The following is a 23,154-nucleotide window of genomic DNA, read 5'->3' as shown; positions in this document are numbered from 1 at the left end:
AAAGTAATGAACACGGGGTTGCTAAACTGAAAATAAAGAAAGGAACGCTGAATGTACTGAAGCTGTTATGATCTTGGGATTGTTCGGATCGTGCTTCAGGCGCCGAGTATTTCATGGGTGGATGTAGGATTAGTTCTGATGAAGGTGCTGACAACTGCAACGTTCGTTGCGCAGTGAAAAACACGAAGTTTGGCTTAACGGAGTGGCAGTTTTTATTGGTTTTGCAACGTATAATGAGAAGGGAAGCGATCGGAAATAGCAGTAAAGAGACTCGGGAGTTGAAGGAATAAATATTTTTCTTCCACACTCCAATTTTTCGAAGCTTTTAACACACAGACAAGCTGACTTGAAATCTAAAAGAGCATGAGGTTCTTTGCATAGGGAAACTTTTTACGTGTGGACAAAGAATCAATCAAGAGAGGGAAAAATGTCTTTGGGACACCATCACCTAAACTTTGTCATGATAACTGAGAGCCAAAGTTGGATCTGAAATGTCGACGTGAATATGGTGTTATTTAGTTCGTTGAATGTTCCTGATTTTCTACTTTTAGGACTCAATAAAACATTTAAAACTACATAAAAACGTGGTGTGGAATTTTTAAAATTTATGAGAAATGTTGGCCACTGACGTTGACTATCGTAATTGTGAAAACTGCATCACACACAGCAGAGAAAAGAGAGTCTTTATCTTCTTTAAAATCATAATAATAGTGACAGACATTTTGGAGAATTTTTATTGACATTTTAAAAGAAATGAGTTCCGATTTTATTGAAATGTTTTACCTTACAATAGGGCACGTCCACGTCACTTCCATATTTCTTTGGGACATTTTAAACAGTAGTTTCCTGGAACGAGCAATTTCTAACCTCTACCCAAGATGGTTTTGGCTGCCACATTCTCCTGATCTCAGTCGCTGTGATTACTTTTTTTATGGGCCATCTAAAAAGATAGTTTGCAGAAAACGTCTACGAACTATTGGGCATCAGAACATTCAAATGTCTGCCATCACCGAGGATACTAGAACAGACGTTTTGGGCAGTGCACTATATTTCCTCTTGCCTTGGCAGTGAGTTAGCGAAGTGTGAGAACACATTGAGCATGTTTTCGATTTATTAAAGATTTCTACCATAAGATGACAAATGAGAAACTTTTCTGCATATTATTGTGAAATTTGTTCTATAATTTTCTACCTCGTTAAAGGTTCCTGTTAAAACACGCAATCTTTCCACAAGATGAGCTCGTCTACATTAAAATGTAGCTGTTCAAAATTTAGAATATAACAGTACTGTCTGAGGGTTGTGCCAAAAGCATAAATGCCTGTTGGCCCGTTTTTATTAGTATTTTTTATTTACCTAAAATTAGCAGTCTTTCTTTTGCTAGTTCTGCGAATATTAACCATGGATATTGAATTACTGTCGAAGTAGGGATGTGCTTCTACTGACATCCATAATGGATTGACTAATGTGCGAGTTCAAGTGACATTTGATGTCAGTATTGTTCGTTAATGAATGAAGAAATTTAAGCATGGAGAAATAACCTGGGGGGGGGGGTCATCAGATGAGAACAGAGCAGTAACCTGTTGAAAAGCATCAACGGGTTATATTGTTGGACAGATATAACGGCATACTCTTCATATTTCCTGTTAAGGGACGGTGCTTAACAAGTAATATCAAGTTGAAAAGGTGGAGGTGTACGCCTTTATTTTACAAGTATTGTATGTTTTTCAGCAATAGGTTGAACGATAAAACAGATATGTTCAAGACGATGGGAGGGGGGATAAATCAAAAATGAACAAGCAGCGTTATAATAAATGCACGTAAAAAATTAACTAGTACACACTGAGTGGACAGAAATCATGAGATACCTACCTAGTAACTGGTAGGTCCAACTTTCGCCCGGGTAAGTGTAGTCACACGGCGAGACATTGAGTCCACTACTTTCACGAATCGTTCCACAAGTATTTCCATCCATGATTGCTGCACTGCTGTCCATAATTCCGTCGCATTTCTGGGTGGATGATCCAAAGCTCGAACGGACCTTTCCACACCATCCCAAAGATGCTCCACAGGGTTCATGTCCGGTGGTTATTCCATGGTGATAAAATCTGCGAAATGCTCTTCAAACCATGTTCTAGTCACCACGGTCCTGTGGGGAGGAGCTGTTTTTGTTATTTGGTTTTTAGGAGCATTAGCAATTAAGGCCATATTGCTCCGGGGATATGCGGTGGTCATTCCCTTACCTTTCGGCATCCTGCATATTTTGTGGATCACGGGCTCGAACCCCGGTCTAATCAAGAAGCGTGTGCTACGCACTGCTGCTCCTGCCCACCTGGCTACGGAGGCGCCATGTGGGGAGGAGCATTGTTCTGCTGGAAGAGTTCATTGCCCTGTGGGTGCACGATGACCATGAAGGGATGCAGTGATCTGCAAGGATGGAGACTTAACCTGGACGTTTCAGCGATGCGTCTAGACGTACCAGAGGTCCAAATGTATGCCAGTTAAACACGCCCCACACCATTACCGACCGTCCATCTGCCTGAACAGTTCCTTGTTGAGACATGATGGGCGCATAGCTTCGTGCGGTTTCCGCCAGATACGCACCATTTCCAGTCCTCTTGGAATAACAGGAAACAGGTCTCATCGAACTACAAGACCCGTCTCCAATAATCCAAGGTCCAGTGCCGATGTTCTTTCGCCCAGTTTAGGAGTAGAGTCCTGTGTCGTAGTGTTAGCAATGGGGCTTTGGCGGGTGGGTGGGCGGCTCCCATAACCTATTGCGGCTAATGATTGCCTGATGGTCTTGGTGGAGACGTTTCCGGCACATTCCTCGTTGAATTGTGTCACTGTCGCTCTCCGGTTGGCCGAAACAATGCGAAACAGAAGTCGACGACCACGTTCATTCACCACCTTTCTCTGCCCACGATGAAATGTTATTCCGGAAATGGCGTATTCCCGATGCACTCTTGATACTGTCGAACGGGGATAGTGCAAAATCTGTACCACATCCGCAATAGAATGACCCATGCGTCGGGCACCCACTATCATCCCTCTTTCAAAGTCGGTTAACTCACGGCGTTTATCCATACCGACATCGAATTACCGTTTACATGAATGCAAGCGGTGGGTTCGTATACTAGCGAGAGGGGTGAAAGCGTCACATTGCCCAGGAACCAGGTATCCAATGAATTCTGTCCTTTCAGTGTATATGTATTATATTCTTTCTAGAACATAGACCAACGTTTTCATTACCTGCCATACAACCCTTACGTTACGGAGGATACCCTGATGATAACTATTCATTCGGTGAGGTGTGCTGTTAAGCTCCTCACAACTGTTTAATTTGAATGTTCAATTATACTAAGGATCTTGTAGTTATTAGCTCACTTAAGTATGCGTACACGTACTGATAATCGTAAAGTGATATTTGTTAAAATGCTTATTAAAACGTCTAAATAAACACGTATTTTATTATTCACAATGGAATGATAAATGGTGTGTGTGTGTGTGGGAAGGATCGTCCTGCAACAAATTCGCAAGCAGATGAATTTAAGCAGGTGCATCTTACGACAGTTTATAATTGGAAACCCTAATTAAATTTTTTTTTCCGGGTTAAGTTTTTTGCCTATGACAGAGGAAGGTTTAATATTGTTTAAAATCTAATGGGTTGGTGGCGCTCAATCCAACTGAGCGTTTTCTAGAAAGGCCAGTTCTTGAATCGAAGAGAAATTCGCGCACACCAATCAAAAACGAGGCTCAGTTGAAGAATCTGTAATTACTCCTATTTATTTCATAATCGTAGAATTCCAATTAGCCTTCCATGTTGGGGGTTCCTAATAAAACCAATGTTTATATAACTCTCCCACTAATCATAGAACGATCAAAGGTAACTATGCTCTAGTAAATGGATCAGCAACGTTTCAAAGGTAGCATGGTGGGGTGGGCAATATCTGGAAGGATATCTTGAACTCGGTGTTAAGGAAATATTGCAAAAAAAAAAAAAAAAAAAAACGGATAGCCACGCAGGAGGCGACTTGGAGTTGCAGAAATTCATACTCGGGAGGTTTTTCCTCTGAAATTAAAAGCGGAACGAGGACACGCATACATCTGTGCGAGGAATTTACCGGTAATGACTTACTGAGAATCTTCTTGTGTTCAATTCGTTCGAGGTTGCCGATCTTATTTATGTAACTTCCACGCGCTTTTTACTGAATTGATTTTTTGCGGTACAATGCATGAATTATCACAGAGTATCACCACACTGGCGTTGTAATATCTGACGCAAAATGTCACACGTGCCGTGTATTCTTAGCAACTTCGTACTGCTTCATGTCGCAGCTACAGAGCAGGCTTCAACAGAGTTAAACAACTTCGGAAACAAGCATTAACTGAGGGATTTAAGCGCTGAAAGATTCCCTTGTCCTCACGCGGAAGTCCCGTAGCAACACTGCTTTAGTGTTCATTCGTTCGAGCGAATATTCGCATATCCCTTGAGGAAAACGGCTGGGGGGGGGGGGGCCGGGAAGGTTCCTTTTCTCCTCAATCCTTATCAATGACATTTCCCCACACTCACAAAAGCTTCCTTGCAAGGCACGACAGGCGCAGTGCTCATTCGTACATAAATTATGGCACCTGTAAGCATGCCTTGACGCCAGAGCTTTGTTGAAGAGGAAGGCTTACGTTAAAGTGGATTACGCACCAAACTCACGCCGCCTGAAAGGAAAATACTTCTCCTGCTCGAGTGGCTGAAAACACCTGGGAGGGCAAAGCTGCAATGGTGTCGAATCCAGCCAATAAAAGTGAAGCTAAGACTCTGTAAATTCCTCAAGGCACCTTGGAACAGTCGGGGGAGATTAGGAAAACTTCAATTAGATATTTGCTGGTTGGATATTGAGAGGGGAACGAGAGATGGGCAAGTTCACCTCATTCCGCGAAAATAACTTCATCTGTGTACAAATAACAGTTGTTCTCTTGCCGTTTCCTTCTTTAAAAATGTTTTCCTTTTACACCGGTTTCGAATTACATCAATTTCTTTAAGCTTCTGGACTTTATAAAGATAGGTAAGACGTCATGTATGTTGCTGAACAGCTGCAACGCATAAAAAACTTTTTCCCCAGGCTCAGAATGAAAACTTAAGAGGATTCAAACTGGTGCCGAGTCGATCTGAACACAATGAACAACACCTGTTGTTCATTGTGTTCTACGCGTGAAAAGGATTATTTCAATCCTGTTCGCACGTAGAGCAATAATTGGATGCACTCTTCATTAAAACAGCAACGAGCGCCCCAATATTTCTGCTCTCCTTTTCCATTAGCATTTGTCGTTTCTGGATTCGAATACATCGTGCAGCGAGAGACTTCAATTTCAGTTCGGCGCTCGACTTAATCCGAATGCAGCGCTATCAGTCTATAAATAGTCCAGTGTGCAGTGATTTCATGGTTTTACATATTTAGCAATCCACCTGAATCCTGTTGACAGCGCCAGTGCTGTACTCACGCAGCGAACTAACCATCCTCGTGTTCCTCTGCTTGTGTGCTAAGTGGTAGGACGAACAACATTCACACTCCGCATCAATTTTTAAGTACACCGAGAGTGGCTTGTTTACCCGAGCTATCTTGCACGCATTCAACACGGAGGTGGCTCTTCGTTAGCGAATCCTTCTCTACCGGCACGTATTGACTCTCCACAGACATTTATCATTAGTGTCCATGATTCATCGTTAGAGTATGGGGAGGGCGGAGGAGAATACGGGAGCCTGCTGTTAGATATTCACAATTTCCCCAGAGCCTAATGGATCACCGTTGCTAATTGCCACTACACCACGGATGTGGCCTGCAAATTTAAGGGATGAGATGTCCTTTGATCTGTACGGATGACGCAAGGTTCTTTCATTAGTCAAGACAGCTGCCTTTTCAAGAAGCAATCATAGTCGAATGGGTTATGAGAGCCGTTTGCATCTCTGTCCACTTAATCGACGCACATTATTGTTATTGGTCAACTTCAGTAACTAGAACTGTATATCGCTGATTTATTCGGTTACATTTAAGACAGCGACTTTGTGCTGAGCATAAAACTTAGTTTTTTTACGAAATAAGTTTCTCCCCGCGCACACGGGGAGCACCACTAAATGCGATACTGCAGGTTTGTGGAATGCGAAGTACTTGATCAACATGGGCAAGAGACGTGATCTGGCGGATTTCAAAAAAAAAAAGGAATCATTTTCGGATACCGGTTGGAGGGTAGCATTATTACGGAAACTGCAAATCTTATGTTTGTTCGCGGAGTGATATAGTTAAGGTGTTCCAAGAGTGGAACGGATAGTGGACTGAGCAACATTCACTAGGCCGATGATGGTCGTGGTAAACATAGGTTTGTCTTGCCTTGTGTGAGCTGATGGACGGAAAACGTCGTAAATGACCATGGACTTTAACTAGGTGACAATCAGCGGTGTTTCCAAGACCACGATTCAGCGAACTCCGTATTTGGACCTTCGAAGTAGGCACCTGTCAAGGCCACCCATCGCCAACAACGCCTAAAGTTCGCATCTTAACGGCATCATTGGACCACTGACGACTGGAAAAATTAGCCTTTTCAGATGAATCACATTTTTGCTATGCTGCGCGGATGTTGCTGCGAATAACTGAGAAGGATCACTCCAATGTCTGGTCCAACAGAAACAGCCAGGTGGCAGCGGTGTTTTTGGCATGGAGAAACTTTTCCTGGGAATCGCTTTGAGCTTTCATACCCCCAGACTGCATTTTAATGCTAAAAACTACCTATCCATTGTGACTGATCAGCAACACCCCTTCATGGTTTAAACTGTCGAACTATATGTATTTTCCAGTACATTAGGCTTCAAAGCTGGATAATTGAAACAATATTAGTACACTTTTAAATACATAAATGTACTGGCTGCGGTACTCTTTCTGTTGGCAGTGTATTTATCAGTTCCCTACAGCTGGATAATTCCCTGAAACAGAAGTGTGATCAACTCTCTACACTAGGTGGGTTTTGTGTCGACTTTTGTGGGTCTACTTTGGGTTTCTGATATCCATTATTTGAACTAATAAGAAAGTGAACGGGCTTAAAAACAAAAGATTATTGCCAAAGAAAGAAACAGTCATAGTAAAACTCTTCTAATTTTCCTGAAAAGAAATTTAGAAGTTTTCCCATGACCATTCTTTTCTAAATTTCCTAAAAGAAGAGAAAAGTTCTGTTCTTGCCATTTAAGAAAGACGAGTGTTACATCTCTGATAAGAGTTAATGACATCAGGGCAATTTATCTGCGTTATTTTAATCTTCAATAAACTGTCGGAAGGAAATTAGGAAGAAGATAATAATGATATATATCTGATTAGTGGCACTATATGCAGCAGAGACATGGATTCTTACAAAAGGAGTCTTGATGCCTTCAGGATGGAGAAAATTACGTGGATTGAAACAGTGAAATTCTATGTAGAATAAGATCAACTAGACCCAAATGGGTGGGCAACGTGTTCGTTTGCTTCTGGATGCCATTGAGGGGACTGTGGAGGGAAAATGCCCTAGGGGAAGACCAAAACTACCTTCATCAGGACCTTGCTCGATGAAGCAGGACTTCGAAATTTTGAGGAACTAAAAGACAGCACATGAAACACAAAGATGAAGACAGCTCATCAGAGAAAGAATCGACTAGTCACAAGACTGAATTACTGATGCAGATGATTCTAATCTTTGCAACCATATCAGGTAAGAAGACAGCTGGTAATTTGTTGCACTCAACAAAGACATAAGAGAAGTGTAGGAATCCCGAGATGGAAACAACAAATAAATAGCTAATTCTCAAGAGATGCGTAGTGTTACACTCTTATGATATGAGAAAATTTTGGTGATGGTTAGAGTTAGCATCGTCTTATTACCTTCGTTCAAAACAAACGCACAAACAACAATAATATTTATCATAATAGAGCGCATCAGATTTGTACTAGGATATCCAGGTGGCGCTGATGCTAAAGAAGCCGTTAGCTCGCAACAATGCAGTTTATAATCACCGGGGCTTTTACTGGATATGGAAGCTGTTGTGGAAAATGATGTGTACAGAGTAGCTCAAGCGTACGTGGCATTCCTCACAGCTGGCCCAAATTGCGGGTTGTCACGAGCACTTTCACCATCATTAGCGCTATTTCCGCGTTACTCAGGCACGGTATAATTTGGGAGTTGCCATACGTTCGAAATGATCCCCGACAACGTCGGACTCAAATCAACAAACTACTCCCTCGCTTTCAGAAACATTTCCACTTGAAAATCGATCGCAATTAAAGAAAAATAAACGCGTGTACATGTAAACAAATGCGCAGAATTCAGGGGAGAAAACGGTATGTCGGAGCGTGCGAGAGGGCAATAATGGACCGGGATGACTTAGCTAATGAACCACGAGTAAGGAAAAAAAAATGGACTGCTGTGAGGAATAAGACCTCAGTGGAAATTACACGACGGATGTTCTCAGCTCATTCACGCTTTCACCAGGTCATGTTTGCGGTGCTAAAGTAACGTGAAGAGCACTGAAATTTCTTTCTTCAGGTGGCGAAACCAAGCCTACCGAGTAAAGAAGAGCACAGTTTTGAGATACGCGATATTTCCCTATCGCGTATCTCAAGGGCCCCCGTACTGATAGTAGAGAGAGGGAGGAAGAACGGAGAAAAGAGAAGAAGAAAAGTACTTTTCAAATTCTGGACAAAATGAATTAACAGATAGCCACTTCCTAGCCAGGTTTGTAACTCTGTGGATGGCACACCCTGCGACGAAGGACCTGAACACATCCTTCCTCCATTTCTCCTGCTATGGGCTACAGCGATTGGCAATGTTCCGAGATTCGTTGTATTCGGTCTGTTCTTTTTCCCAATAAACAACCGTTTCGTGTGAACTCTATAACAACGCAGACACTCTTCTGAAATACACTTTTAATTTTAGTCGAGTGAATTTTTACTGTAAGATGCGTAAATCGCATTAAGTGAAGGCAAAGATGAAATTTACCAGGAGATCTGTTTCCAGCGCCTTCTTGAATAATGTTTCTGGTGTTCACCGACTGGAATGTGAAAGCTTATCGTAAAACTGAATTTGTGCACCGGGGGAAGGGCTTCTTCTCTTGCCATTTTGTAAATTGTTCAATCCAAAGAACATTCAAAACATTTCCCATCAATTCTATTGCTTTCTGTCTTTGGTCATTGAACCATAATTGTCTTGCCTCTGTTCTTTGCAATAAAACGAGTACAGCACAAGTACAGTTTGATGTTCACAATTTTAATTCAGATTTTGAGTAGGTAGGGTAGTTGTATAGTGGATTATTTTCCTGTTTATAATTTATGATCTAAATTACTCTCGCTATAACAGCTCATCTGTGCATAGCTCAACCTCCACATTCGCATATTGAGATAGGTTGTTTGTTCTGGTCATAGTGCGGAAGTTCGTATGATGTTGGAATAACTGAAGGGTTTTAAGACAAGTGGCCAACTACGATAGCAAAAAGTTCAGTTTTCAAGTCAGAACAACTTCGATTGAACAGTTGCTGATTCATGCCACGAACAGTTTTTTCCACCTGATCCTACAGATGCTTAGCTGGGTTCAGATCCAGTGAATCAGCAGGTCAAGGAACAATGGGAAAGTTACGCACCTTCTCCTGAATGAGCTTTGTCTTGCGATGTAGTGACATTTCCCTCTTGGATATAACTATTATGGGACAGATATTTCTTGAGGAAAAAAGGATGCACTGGATTGGCAACAATGTTTAAGTATGCTGTGGTATTATGGTTGTTCCACTAGTATCAGGGGATGAGATCTTACATGTCTTATGTAAATACCATGACACCATCACCAGCAGCATGCAATATTGATACGTGCCACAATGGATCAGTCATTCATGTTCTTAAAGAAAGTCAGTACAGTCAATTCGGAAAGAGGTTCTTTCTCGCAGTATCCTGTGAAATCTTAAGGTACTAATCGGAATGCGGTTAGATGTACTACTACAATATTAACTAATTAATATTTAATCAGTTGTCTCTCAGGAGGGAAGCAACTATAATTAAAGTTGGGAAAAAAATAACCAGTTGATGGTTAATTTTGATACGTCTACTTTACTTAACAGTTTTTCCAGTATAAAAAGTTTTGTTATCCAGTAAATCTACACTACAAACATTGGTGTGGTAATTGGGAAGGAGAGAGGAGAGTAACTCTGTTAAGGAAATTTCCGTTAAGAATATTTTGATAACTGCTGCGCTTGTTGATAATCTACAAGATATTTTACCAACTTAGTAGTCAGCAGCAGAAATAAGTCATCAGGAGGGAGATTTAGAAATTGATGAAAATCTTAAAATAATACTGCGCAGTAAGTTCCAATTCCAGGCAGTCAGTAAACCTTAAATTAATTTTTACTATAAGGAAAAGGGGGGGAACTGAACTGTGGCACTATACAGGCTCTGGAATTCATATGCCTGCGTTCTTGCAGTAAAATTAGCACCGCACAAATGCATGATTGTAATCTTTAATCTATGGATTAACGCCTACTGAATTTTGGAGATCAAATCAGAAAGGAGTAGAAACTATAGTTAGAGGAAAAGGAAGTGGGAATTACAAATAGTTGATCAAATTAAGAAAACCTCAGCTTAGAGCAATGCATATCTTGTTTATCCAAAGATAAAAAAAGTTCAAATGTTTGGAAACGTAAGATGAGTTTATGGTTATCTATATTCGGGTTGCAAATACTGAACAACAATAGGAGTAGCGTGTCTGATACAAGAAAAGGGAAATACAATAACGAATAGAACTTAATAAAATATTGATGATCATTAAGAGATAAAGGTATACCAGAAGAGAGAAATGTAGAAATAAATCTAACAAAAGAATTCTAAGTTTCTACAACACAATTATATGAGAACAGCAAATGTGAGGAAGCCACATTTACTCTTTCACTTTATTTATTTATTCCTTTTATTGGTGGATTTTGTCTTTAAGGATTATAAACATGCAATACGAATAATATCCTATCATATTTTTGAGCACGTTTGGCAGATAATGTACACTGATCATTAAATCAGAAGGGGATTTGGAAAACAATATGGACATACTGTATATGAGATGAACAGTGGAAGAACGGAAAGATGACTATTAACATAAACGAAATGAAAATAATTATAATTGTTTTTGCAATTAACATGGGTTTAAACGTAGCATTTGCTCGAAGAACCTGCATCGACTCTTTGAACAAATGCAAGGCTTTAAATATTTAAGAGAAATAATCACTTCTTTTAAGTCCATCTTCTAAAGATGGACTTAATAGAATCATTCAGCAACGTGTTTCATGATATAAATCGAGAATTTATTACCAAGAACGAGATCATCAAAAAGACAGCGCTCTCAGTTTACAAAGCAATATATAAAAAGCCTATGAAGGTCATGGGGGCTACTTCGGTACGGCTCTCAAAATTGACTTAAAGCAATGGAAACGCAAAATTCCAGTGAAGAAGTAGGAGAGTTGAAGAGAGAGATTCAGAGAAGAGATATGACTATCTTTCGATGTTAAAATTCTAACAAAATCATTAAAAACCAGACTCTGATGGTTTGGTCACTAAAATCATATGCTAAGAAAGAAAGCGATAAAGGTAAAGAACCCCCTTCCCAAGAGCAGCTCTTTTTTTCTTCGCCGGAGGTCGTCTAACTACAATATCAATTCAAGAGGCTTTTAAGAACTGTTTGTGTTTCCGATGGGATCCGAACCCAGATTGAAGTGGGAAGATAACATAAGGAATGCATTAAAAGAACGTAGTTGAAATTTGAAATCAGTCAAAATATTGACCGAAGATGGATAGAAAATTGCAAATCTTTGGCACCTATTAGATAGAAGAACTTTTAAGCAAGTAATATAAAAAGAAATCGCGAACTCAAGAAGTAAACAGGCTATATTCAGCTTCCTTCTGTTACGCAGAGAAGGTATCCGACAGGAGGACAAGAAAGAGATCGAACTACAAAGAAACGAGATATATCGCAGAGCGCGTGGGTCCCTGCTATATGGCGGGTCTGAGAGTCACATTACGAAGAATTATCTCTAGGGTAATAATACTCGAACTGGAAGCTTTTACAAGTTTCCTAGGCAACCCATGTAGGTAGTGTGCATCATATACACACTCCTAACAAGAGACGAAAACGCTGAGAAATACGAGAGGGTATCAAAAAGTTCGTACCCTGACCTAGATAAAACATCAGTACGAAGATGCCGTTTTTAATATAAGTTGTCTGCATATTCAATAACTAACGGTGTTCGTAGATGATCGCACACTAGAGGTGGAGCCTGGAATCTGAGGAAGGACGCTATGGTTGACAAAGTGGAGTATCGAGCAGTGATCAAGTTCCTGCATTTACAGTGCAAGAAAGCTCAGGAAATTGACTAAGAAATAAAAGCCATATATGGCCAGGATTGTCCACCCTATGACACTGTAGAAAGATGGAAACGGGAGTTCTAGCGCTACCGTACAAGTGTCTTTGACGAGCCAAGAGAAGGAAGGCCATCAACATCCACAGACAGTGAAACGGTTACAAAGGTTGAGCAGCTGGTGCTGAGTGACAGACGTGTGACAATTCATTTCATCGCAAACGCAGTGGGAATTAGTTATGGGTTTGCCCAAAGCATTTTACATGACCATCTGCACATCTAAGATCTCCCCACGATGAGTTCCAAGATTGCTGACGCTTTTGCAGAAGCAATGTCGAATTCAATGTTCTCGCCAACTGTTGTAATGCGGATGTTGAGAACTTTTTTGATCGGTTGGTGACAAATGACGAATGCTGGTTATGCTAGTATGATCCGGAAACTAGAGACATGCCAAAACACATCTCCCACTCACCTACCAAAAAAGGCATCAATGAAGTGGAATCGTGGTTTCAGACAAAAGGTGCGGCATTCTGTGATAAAGACATTAAACAACTGATCCATAGATGGGAGAAATGTGAGAATACATAGAAAAGAGTTAAAGTTCCTGTGAAGTTTCACTTTTCTAGGGCTATTATTTCTAGGTAAGAGTACGAACCTTTTGATACACCTCGTATGCAAACTTCAAACTGCCAACTGTATGCGTATTTGTGACAGACTAATTTGTAAAAAACAAATTCATCTTTCAATTCTTCTGTAGTCAATCAACTTAAATAAACTAAAACCTGACATAACTCGTGTGTTACAACACTTTCGTACAACTTATGACACGATTATCTTAATAAGAGCATCTGAATTCAACACGACACTCGCGTAGTGAAAAAAAAAAAAAAGAAATACTAGTGAAAGTGAGAGTTATTTTTATAGAAATTTCACTATCGTGGGTCACCTACCTGAGTCTGTCCGTGGATAAGACTCTCGATGAGGTAAGCGCGGATCTCTTGCTCACGGATGGACAGCAGTGGTTTCTGTAAGGGTGGTCACAACAAAAAAAGATGAATAAGTGGTCCTTGCACGATGCAACGTCTTATGTGTAATACGTGAGAACATTCTAAAGCTACTACGTGTCATTTAAAGTCACATCATTCCAAAAACAAACGGCGACACACACTACAAGACTATGGTTCGTCCACGCGAACCAATTAAGGAAAGCAAACGCGGCAGAAGAAAGCGTGCAGATAGAAAAGAAGAGAGAGACATCACACTGGCGACCGAGGAGCAAAACCAACACCCTGTCGGAACTTCCTAAGCATCGGTCGCCGCTTTGTGCATGGTGCTTCAAAGTACGGAAACCAATAATACGATAGAACACCTGCTCCAGGTAAGTAAGGATCCTCTGCGCATGTTCAGACTTCAGGAGATGACGGATGCTACGGTCATGGAGTTGGGATGACGTCGGGTAGTCTCTCTTCGTAGCCTACAGAAGAGAAAAGAAGAAAAAAAAAACGGAAAACGTATTACGAAGGAGCTCATAAAATACACGGACATACTCATACATCACAGGGTGTTATTAAGGGGAAAAATACCCCACAGATTCCACTGCTCTCTCTCACCACACAAGAAGCCAACTCATTTTGAACCTCGTACTCTTTTTCAAGTGTGTAACACTTGGATGGATATCGACTATGCTTTAAGAGATTAATGAGAATGTCATTAAGACTGCAAAACTCCAAGAAAATCTGCTGAGTAGGAATAATTACTGGAAAAGTCTTACGCAGGGAGGAAAATCGAAAGTGATTTTTTTTCGTGTTCTTAATTATGCAGACGGCTATTTGAAGAGCAAACAAGGAGGGAGTCGGGAAGAGTACACAAAGACAGGGGCAGACAGTACTTAAGGTTTTTCCGAGCTGAAAAAAAGGATTGAGTTAAGCCAAACCAAAAGTAGAAGCACAGAAAATACTCGCCCTCAGAATAAAGCGAGAGAGAAAGAGAGAGAGAAATCTTACTTCCCCCCCCCGCAAAGGGGATCTTTGTTTACCATTGGTTTAAGGCCATTTCGCTCAAATACCAACCGGTGTTACTGCCGAAAGCTCATCTAGAATATTCTAATCGATTATATCCACAATATGCAGTATTTCGAAGACGTTCCTCTTGCTCACTGCTGATGTACAGTTTATTTTAGGATTATGGCTCACGCTGACGATTGAAATCTGTCCACGACTCCATCCTATTCATATGGATAAACAGAGAATTGAAATTCTAAAAATAGTTATGAACTGATTCGTGTGTGATTTCTGTTCAGATAGACATTCGCAGTACACAACGTAAGTTTCCATTAATAAAAGATGATGATAATGGTTGGCATTTATTTGAGGGAAGTTCATCAAGCTTTGGGCATCGAATGAACGCAGACACCTCAATTTTAAAACATAATGGAATCGGTTTAAAAGAACTTGCAGTCAACAATCGATATGATTCTCTGGTGAGTTTACCAAAAGAAGGAAAGGAAAGATAATAGAAAATTTGTTATCTGCTGCTGTTTCAATTACATTAAATCCGCAGTGAGTTGCAAAAGAAAAGGAGTTTTTTGTTATATATTTTTAAACAGAATCAATTGATTTAAGGCCGGGTTTCGTGACATTTTCGCGAAGCCCTACATTCCCCAAAAGAAATCCTCAGTCATGGCAAACAGTTTGAGACCCAGTAAGAGATATAAGAACATTTAGTATTTAAATACACGTATAAGAACGCAAGAAACAAGGGTGTTTCTTGTTACTTACCAGTTACTTACTCGACTGTTACTTACCAGTCCCTCTTTACATCTTTGTAAAGAGGGACTGGTAAGTAACAGTCGAATATTGGCACAGGTCGCCTCGCTACGGATGAATACAGTAAAGGCAGAACATGGATCGAAATGTTGCTTCTATCAGACTATCAGCCACCAGTCGTCCGTTTAAAAGACGTCGTGCAGCGCTCTTATTTTTTGTTCGACTATTTTCGATTTCTTCTCTCGCTATTATTATGTTTTTTCCCTCTTCTCTTCTCTGTAGCTGCGAAGTTTCTTTACTGTTCGAATTTAGCTCTTTGAACCCGTTTCTCAAGCATGAAAACTTAGTGGTTTAACTACTACGTAGGCGTTTGGAATAAGGGGCTGTTCACCTAATTGCAATTAGGTTTAAATTAGTGAACTGTGCTTTAAATTTATACACTCATGGGGCAAAAAATTATGATCACCAACCTAATAGCGCGTTAGGCCAGCTTTCGCCCGGCGTGGAATTGACTATACAAGACAGCAGAAGGTGTCCTCAGGTATCCAGAACTAGCTGGACAGAAGGAGCGAGTCACTAGCTTGGACTGGCGAATGCTGCGTTCCACCGAAACCCACAAACGTTCGACGGGATTGATGTCGGGGGACTTTGTGACATGAGGAGCAACCGAAATGCTCGAAATATTCCTCAACAGTGCGAGCTTGCTGAAAACCACCTGGATACACGGTCATCATGTAGGGCAAAGCGTGGTCCGAAATAGTACTGAAGTGGACATGTGTTGTCTTATGTACGGCAGCACCTGAACGTTAGTTCAACTCCGCCATGATACTCTATGATGAATGCACAATTCTGTAAAATGGCCAGATATAAACGTGGTGTTATGTCTGCGAAGTGTGTGTCTTGTTCTGTTGTTTCTGGCCACTTAGCTACTAGGGAGCAGCGATCACCAGAATGGCTACTACCTAGTACATGTCCACGTCAGGAGGAGGCAGGCCACAACAATACGCGTACGGTCAAAAGGGAGTGACTGATAAGAATCCAGCATACACTGGAGGAATAATCATTTTAAGTGGATGCCAGCAGATCCCGTACCACTGGATCTTAAGTATTCTATCAGGAATACTTAAAACAGAAATGAGTACAGAACAACAGATAGATTTATTCATTAGTCCTCATGCAGCCTAGTCAGATGGTTGCAATCAGCAGTCCAGTAGTTGGAGAAACCAGGAAGCAAAGCCTGGTAGCCATTGTTGTATAATAAAATTTCAGATAGACTTGGCCAGAATAAGACATGGCAAAACAGAAGACAATCGATTTGATGCCAGAATCAGATGAAGATGGGAAAATCATAGATAGCCAACGATGGTAGGTTCTTTATCAAGTAGGGTAAAAACACGAACGTTAATCAATAAGTTGCGATGTAATTCTCTGTTCAAACTCCGCCAGGTTTTTCGTTTTCTCACTGCACCGGCTTCTTTCCGAAGAATTCACAGGCACTAGCGTGATGTCACTATATATATGCTTTGCCGGTAGGTGACGTCACTCCTAGATCCTGTGGGATGCGTCCATTCGTGGAGATAGGGATGGTCATAATGTTTTGGTTCATCAAGTGTACGCTATTTTTATGTAATAAATAGAGGACTGTTTAGTTCGGGATCCTCACAGAATGGGTTATAAAACCCTGATGTATTTCAGTGGAATATTTCAGTCCCGTTCAAATGCGTACGAAAATTCTGTCACCAAGTAATCCAATATGCGTCCTCTGGGAAATGAAATAAATCAGTCAAAGATGATGCTCTTTTATGGAGGACATTAAGAGTTAGAAATTTAATAATTAATTGACAATAATATTCCGGTGCCACGACCCCGTGTTCTTTATTGATAGCGTCAAGTTGGATAGGGAAAGTTCGATGACCATATGCTTTTGTCTTTAAGCATTGTCACTTGAGGAATCTTGTGGGAGTTCAGAATAAACAGATGACATTCTGGTCAATCCAGTAATGAAACCGTGCCGGCACTATCACCGCATTAATCCCTACTCAATGGAATTCTCTCTCTCTCTCTACTCCAAGGTAGCCACAATACAGGATGAGAGTTTAAAGAATAAAATTCAAGAATATTGCCGTATTCCTTTGATTATAGCAGAAGGTGTGAATAACTTACATTGACAGTGACGTCTCAGCAACGGATTTTTCTTTTTAAAGCCACAATTTTTGTTTCCCCTCCACCCGTTTTTCTGTCTGTCGTTACTTTGGTGCGAGTTTCCCCTCATCCTCCCCCAGTGCCTTCAACCCTGTGATCATTTTCCGATCTGGCTGGTTACCAGATGAGTATGACACACATCTTTCTCAGACGCTAACAGCAGGACTTGCATCCTCCCTGTCACTCAGATATGAGCGGCCTTCCGAGTTGAAAATCTTTCGTTTCCGTGCTCCGCATTTCCTCACTTTCCACTTCCGTTTTCCAATTAACTACTTTATTAATTTGCCGTCAATCCGTTACTTGTAACTGCTTAAAAATCTGTCGGATTCTTCCCCTTCCCCCATCATCCCTCTAGCACAACCGCCTGCGGGTTTACGTGTCAAGAAAGGGTGCCTTTAGATAAAAATGGTTTATTTTAATTAAGAAATAGGTTTAAAGATCATATATTGTAGTTTTCTTTTTGCTTATTACTTAAATTTGGCGGCTCCCTCCAGTGATAGTTTTTTACCTTCCCTGACAACCTACCGTTATTATAAACTGATGGATGCTCAATTTTCTAGTGCGGAGTGATGCATTTCAGCATACTGGAGGCACGAGATTTAAGTAACAAGAGATTATGATAAGTCCCTCGGGGTGATGCCTGCCACTTTAATCAATAAGAGCGATATTGCCAGTGGTCCTGGTCTTCATAGAGCTCCTCTTTTTGGCGTTGTAAAAAAAAACTCATTTCAGTGTGAGCATTTATACAGCGGGAGGCTTCTGTTGACAAATTCCTCCAGTGGAGAATCAAGGAATTACTTCGCACCTTAAGTCTTTAATCACTCAGCCAGTAATCGCTAATTACACCGGAGTGCGGGCAGCTCATTTCGCCCTTCCAGAATCCTCGTGCACTACATTAATATGGCCGTCTGACAACTAACCCACAGTTAGTTTTCAGGGATTACGCATGAACTGCAATGCTACTATAAGTCCAGAAAGAAGACAGCAAAAAAAGCCTTTTCAAAAAAAACTATTGATCACAAAATTCTCTTAATGGAACAGAAAATAATTGATTGAGAATTAAACAATCATAAAATTTTCGCACGAATTATGGTTTCGATCTGACAAATATTTTTTTTTTCTCTGAAGCGCATGAAGTGGAGTATCACAATGGATAAAATGGAAGACAGATCAGTGATTCGGTTCCTCTTCCAGCAAGGCAAAACAATCCACAAAGAAATGGTCACTTTTTTTTTGGAGAAGACTGACCTGGTTACAGTGCTGTTGCATATTGGTATAAACAACTGAAATGTGGAATAATCTTAGTGCATGATGAGGAAATCCCAAGTCACCAAGCAACTGCTGTAACGGAAGAGCGTTGCAAAAGTTGAGACATTAATCCTGAAAGATTGCCGTATTAGCGTCAAAGAACTAGCTGCAGAACAACAAACTAGTCTAGGGTCTATGGAGAACATCATCCATCAACATTTGCATGAGTAAAGTGTCTACTAGATGGGTTCCCATTCTTCTTACCAGAAAGAAAAAAAGGGCGCAATGTGCACATGAAATGTTGACGTGCCAGAAAAAATGAAATATTGCCGCATCCTGCTTATTCCTCTGACCTTAAACCCTCAGATTTCTTCTTCTTTCTTTCCCTGAAGTATTTTCTTCGTGGATAATACTTTTCTGCTGATGAGTCATGGTTTGAAGGAGGACTTCTTCAAACCTGAGGAAGTGTATTGAAAGGTGTTATCTGAAGAATTAGTGCATCTTTTAGCAGTAATTAAGGAATATTGTTATCTTTCTTCTAAAATACATCAGTACAGTACAACTTTATATATTAAAATGAATTAGGGCAAAGTAATAAGCGTTCGCTGATAATAAGTACAGAATGAGCTCTTACCTCCATGAAAGAAGGAAATCCATCTTATTTATTGGCTTGTTCTCGTATATAAGTAGACTTAAGCTTACTTAGTCGTTCATTGCCCAGTCTTCCACCACAACGGAAAGAAAAGAAGAGAGCTAAACTCATGTTTAAGAAATTCCATTGATCGCACCCAACAAATTACATTCCTCACGAACAGTAGATTTTATTCCACTTCCTATAAGTTCTGAGCGTTATAATTTATCCTTAATGCGCACCAGACACTTTAATGAGTCCTAGTCACAAAACCAACAGGAAAACAGAACTGGGTTATGACCTCTAAATACAAACCTTTCCGCTTCGTGCTGCGATCAAGTTTGAATCATTCTCCCAGCAGTCCCCAAAAAGTCCAAGAACTCCAGATATTGAATACAAAAATGTGTTCGTTAAGAAAATTTTATCTAATATTTAAAAAGAAAGAAGTCGCCAAGATGCAGCTATTTTGATAAAGGATCACATATTTAGTACAAGACATTTATTGGAAATACAGCCACAAAGCTAACAACAGAAAGTTGAAGTCCACAGTCGATGGATTTGTTCATAGGGATGGCGTGCCGTAAATCAACCAGTTTGCTGACAAATATTAATGATATTAAGTCCAGCGATGATCATAAAACTTGCCATCCTAGAAGAATGATCTGTCCCGGAACTGTCTAGAGAGAGGGATTAGAACTTAGCTATTGAAGACTCTTTTGAAAGTTAATTTTTAGTGAAGTTACAATTAAACCATCGTTTTCCAGTTTGTACAACAGGGATCTCACCATAAACATATTTTAACGAGGGTGTTTATATTTTATATGGTGACTTCTGCCTGCCATTTGCCCACTACTATTGATGATAACAAGATCCCTTTAATTCGTCAGGGTGGCAGCAGAAATTTGTTCATATCTGTAAATGAAATTAGTACGTATTTGTATCAGGACGTGATCTGCCACGCGGAAGCGATGCTCATTACTCTCGTGTAATCTGCGAATATCAAATCCTTCGCTTATTCAGACCAATTTTCCACTCATTCCAATGCTGGAAGAGTACATTCACCCAGAGCGTCGGTTGCAGCATTTCTCTACCACAGACTGCGCTGACATTTAATTTTTTAATTAAAAGGTTCGTCATCACTGGCTAAATTTTAAATCTATTCCGTCAACGCAATGCTAAAAGGTCCTTTATTTTGATCGCGTGCAGTTTAATAACGCGGATCGTGCAACTGGCATAAAAAATTAATTCCTACCTTTTTTAAAGGAACACGGTCTAGTGGTCGATACACCAACAAAACTAATTGCAAGGGATTGATGCCAGGCTTACTACCATACTAACATTCTTCGTTAAAGAAACTAAGTTATCGATGCATTAAATGTGTACTTGTATTGCACTGGACAGAAGTTTTGGTTTTTTAGGCCTTTAAGACTGCAATAAACTTTTTCATCGTCATGTAAAGTTAACCATCGCTTTAAGTCTTTGATGGCTTTTCAAACCATACATTTCATTTCAAATGTATGGTTCGAAATAAATCGCAAAAATAGCATGGACCACAAATTCGCATATCTGGGGACTAAACCAACAAAATTCTTATTTATCATTAAGTTTATATTTTCTCAGGGTTTCATTTCGATAAGTGGCCACCAATAAGTATGGAAAGCCCGCTATAAAATAATTCCAGGATGCGCGCAGTGACTGTGTAACCTTTTTAAGAGGAGTTGGCTTTATATTACCAAAGAAATATGAGGATATGATTTGACTTGTATGTTTTTGAAAGTGAAATGCAATGTCCAATCTTTTCTAATCTGGTTTTTCTCTGCTGACCTCCGTTCTACGTTTTCTAGTTTTGGTATAAGGTGGTTATTGAAGTACACGTCCTTGGTGGAAACTACAAAAGCCCTCCCCTGATTGCGGAATATTTTATTCATCTAAGTTTGTGTTAACTCGCTTTAATATAAAACTTCCCTATACTGAATTTCTTGATAAAACACTGCTAAATAATATTTTATTCTTACAAATTTAATTTCCCAACTTCTGAACTGCATGAGTACAGAAATTAGGCATTACAACTACTGTTTATGGATCAAAGCAACTGCTGGCAGCGTGATGAGGCACAGAGAGATGATTGCAGAGGCATCCTTAGACTTCGTGTTCATTTGATAACATGACAGTTTCAAGATTATGCTTAGTGAATGTTCTGAGAAAGGGGATGATGTAAAATAGATTTCGCTGCTCGAATTTCTATAAGAAACGAATTAGGGGGAAATTCAGTATTTCGCGTTTCACGGTGCGTGTTTATTATTTCCTACAGGACCCTTGAGAATCTGTTATTGGGTAAGTGTTTGAAGTTGCGGATATTTGGCTGCACTCGGTGTGCGGTACAACGCGGCGTTTTTAACGCTAAAAAAAGTGTCACGTGCGCAGACCTCGAGGAATCATTGCTCCCAGAGGTACGTTGTAGTGTGCCGTGAACATTCGACGTGAGTACATGGTAGACGCACGTGAGAAAACGCCCGCCACCAGAAAGACTGCTACCGAAGACACGCTAGTCCACATTTCCGCTTTCTTACACAAGAAGGATCGTTAGATCGTTGTCTGGATGTCTGATAGGGGTGGACAACGATTTGCTAGAGTTACGACTCTTCGCTCAAGAATTTTTTCAGGAAGTTGCTCGCTTTACGTGTACTGCACGAATTTGTAAGAAAGACAACGTCGTTAGACACAACTCTCACCGGGCTGGGAAAGAAGAGAAGACGAGAAAAAGAGAAACAAAGTTGTAAAGAGAATGACGTGTACAGAAAGACCTAAAAGCAAGTTAAAGATGAAAAGAGGAATGTTGGAGAAAATTTAAGGATCGAATCTTAAGACCTTGCAGGAGTACACTAAGAGACTATTTGTAAATTACTTAACTAAAAGGGGAGAAGATCGTATATACATTACGAGTGTACTGTTGTTATGTAATAAGTATAAAAAATATTGCTTGGCTTGGAATATTTTGTTACGTAGTAATCGAGAGAGAGAGAGTCAGAATTTTTGTACCTTAAACACCCAAAAAAAATCGAATTAGGCAACTTCCACAGGGCCCTAAGCTACAGCTGTAATATCTGACACGTCTAAAGAAAAAAATCAATAAAAACAACAAACACAGTAGATATACTACTGTCAATCCAAATGTTTAATTTCGCAAGCTTTAATGGAGACTATTCGAATAACGAACAACATGCCATTTATTGGTGAAATAAGATATGCTGTCACTTTATGGCTCATCGACTACTTGGGGTCATATTGCACTATGTGAACTAGCCCTATGGCTTCTTGTGTTTGTCTACCTAGTGGGTCGAAGAGCCAGTCTCCACGCTTTGCTGAAAATCCCGAATAACTCTTGGATAAGAGGGCCCAACTTTCTTTGCCTGATACTGAATAATTATAGCCCTGATTGGAGGTCTTTTGGAATACTTCCGTATCTGACAGCATCTGAACCCAGACCTCTGCAAACGAATGAGAACCATAGAGATATTATAGGGTTTTGTACATTATGCAAACTCCAGAAAACAAAATAGGCAATGAAATTTCACTGCATTAACCTGTCATTTGTGAAAACAATCTTCTCTCTCTCTCTCTCTCTCTCTCTCTCTCTCTCTCGAGAGAGAGAGAGAGAGAGAGAGAGAGGTTGTGAAGACTCAGTATTCTGTCTCAATTCAATTCATTCGATTATTAGAATGTTATGTTTAAAGATTTAAAAATAAATGGTAGAGTTGCAATTTTTTATGATTCTTAAATATTTAAAAACGTGTATTCTGTTCTTATTTTCAGATTGGTAGGCGCTAAGTTCATCTTCCCATTAATATTTAATATATTAATTCATCCAGCATTCGATGCTTTCGAAACTAAGTTCCTAAATAATAAATATC

General features: G+C 40.1%; 1 protein-coding gene across 1 annotated transcript in view; it reads right to left on the bottom strand.

Annotated features, from left to right (window-relative positions):
- The window catches only part of LOC150083078 (uncharacterized), a 305,874-nt gene that overhangs the window by 200,985 nt on the left and 81,735 nt on the right, over window positions 1-23,154 (bottom strand). The window contains exons 3-4 of the mRNA XM_090377773.1: window positions 13,767-13,871; window positions 13,348-13,422 (exon numbers count right to left, since the gene is read on the bottom strand). Of these exons, the coding sequence (XP_090233899.1) occupies window positions 13,348-13,422; window positions 13,767-13,871 (180 nt within the window). The remainder of the gene's footprint in view (window positions 1-13,347; window positions 13,423-13,766; window positions 13,872-23,154) is intronic.

This window comes from Mastigoproctus giganteus, chromosome 7 (assembly GCF_048544385.1).
Source record: "Mastigoproctus giganteus isolate SK-2022 chromosome 7, ASM4854438v1, whole genome shotgun sequence".
Taxonomy (NCBI): domain Eukaryota; kingdom Metazoa; phylum Arthropoda; class Arachnida; order Uropygi; family Thelyphonidae; genus Mastigoproctus; species Mastigoproctus giganteus.
The sequence above is the reverse complement of the archived record's forward strand: the minus strand, read 5'-3'. Positions and strand labels throughout refer to the sequence as shown.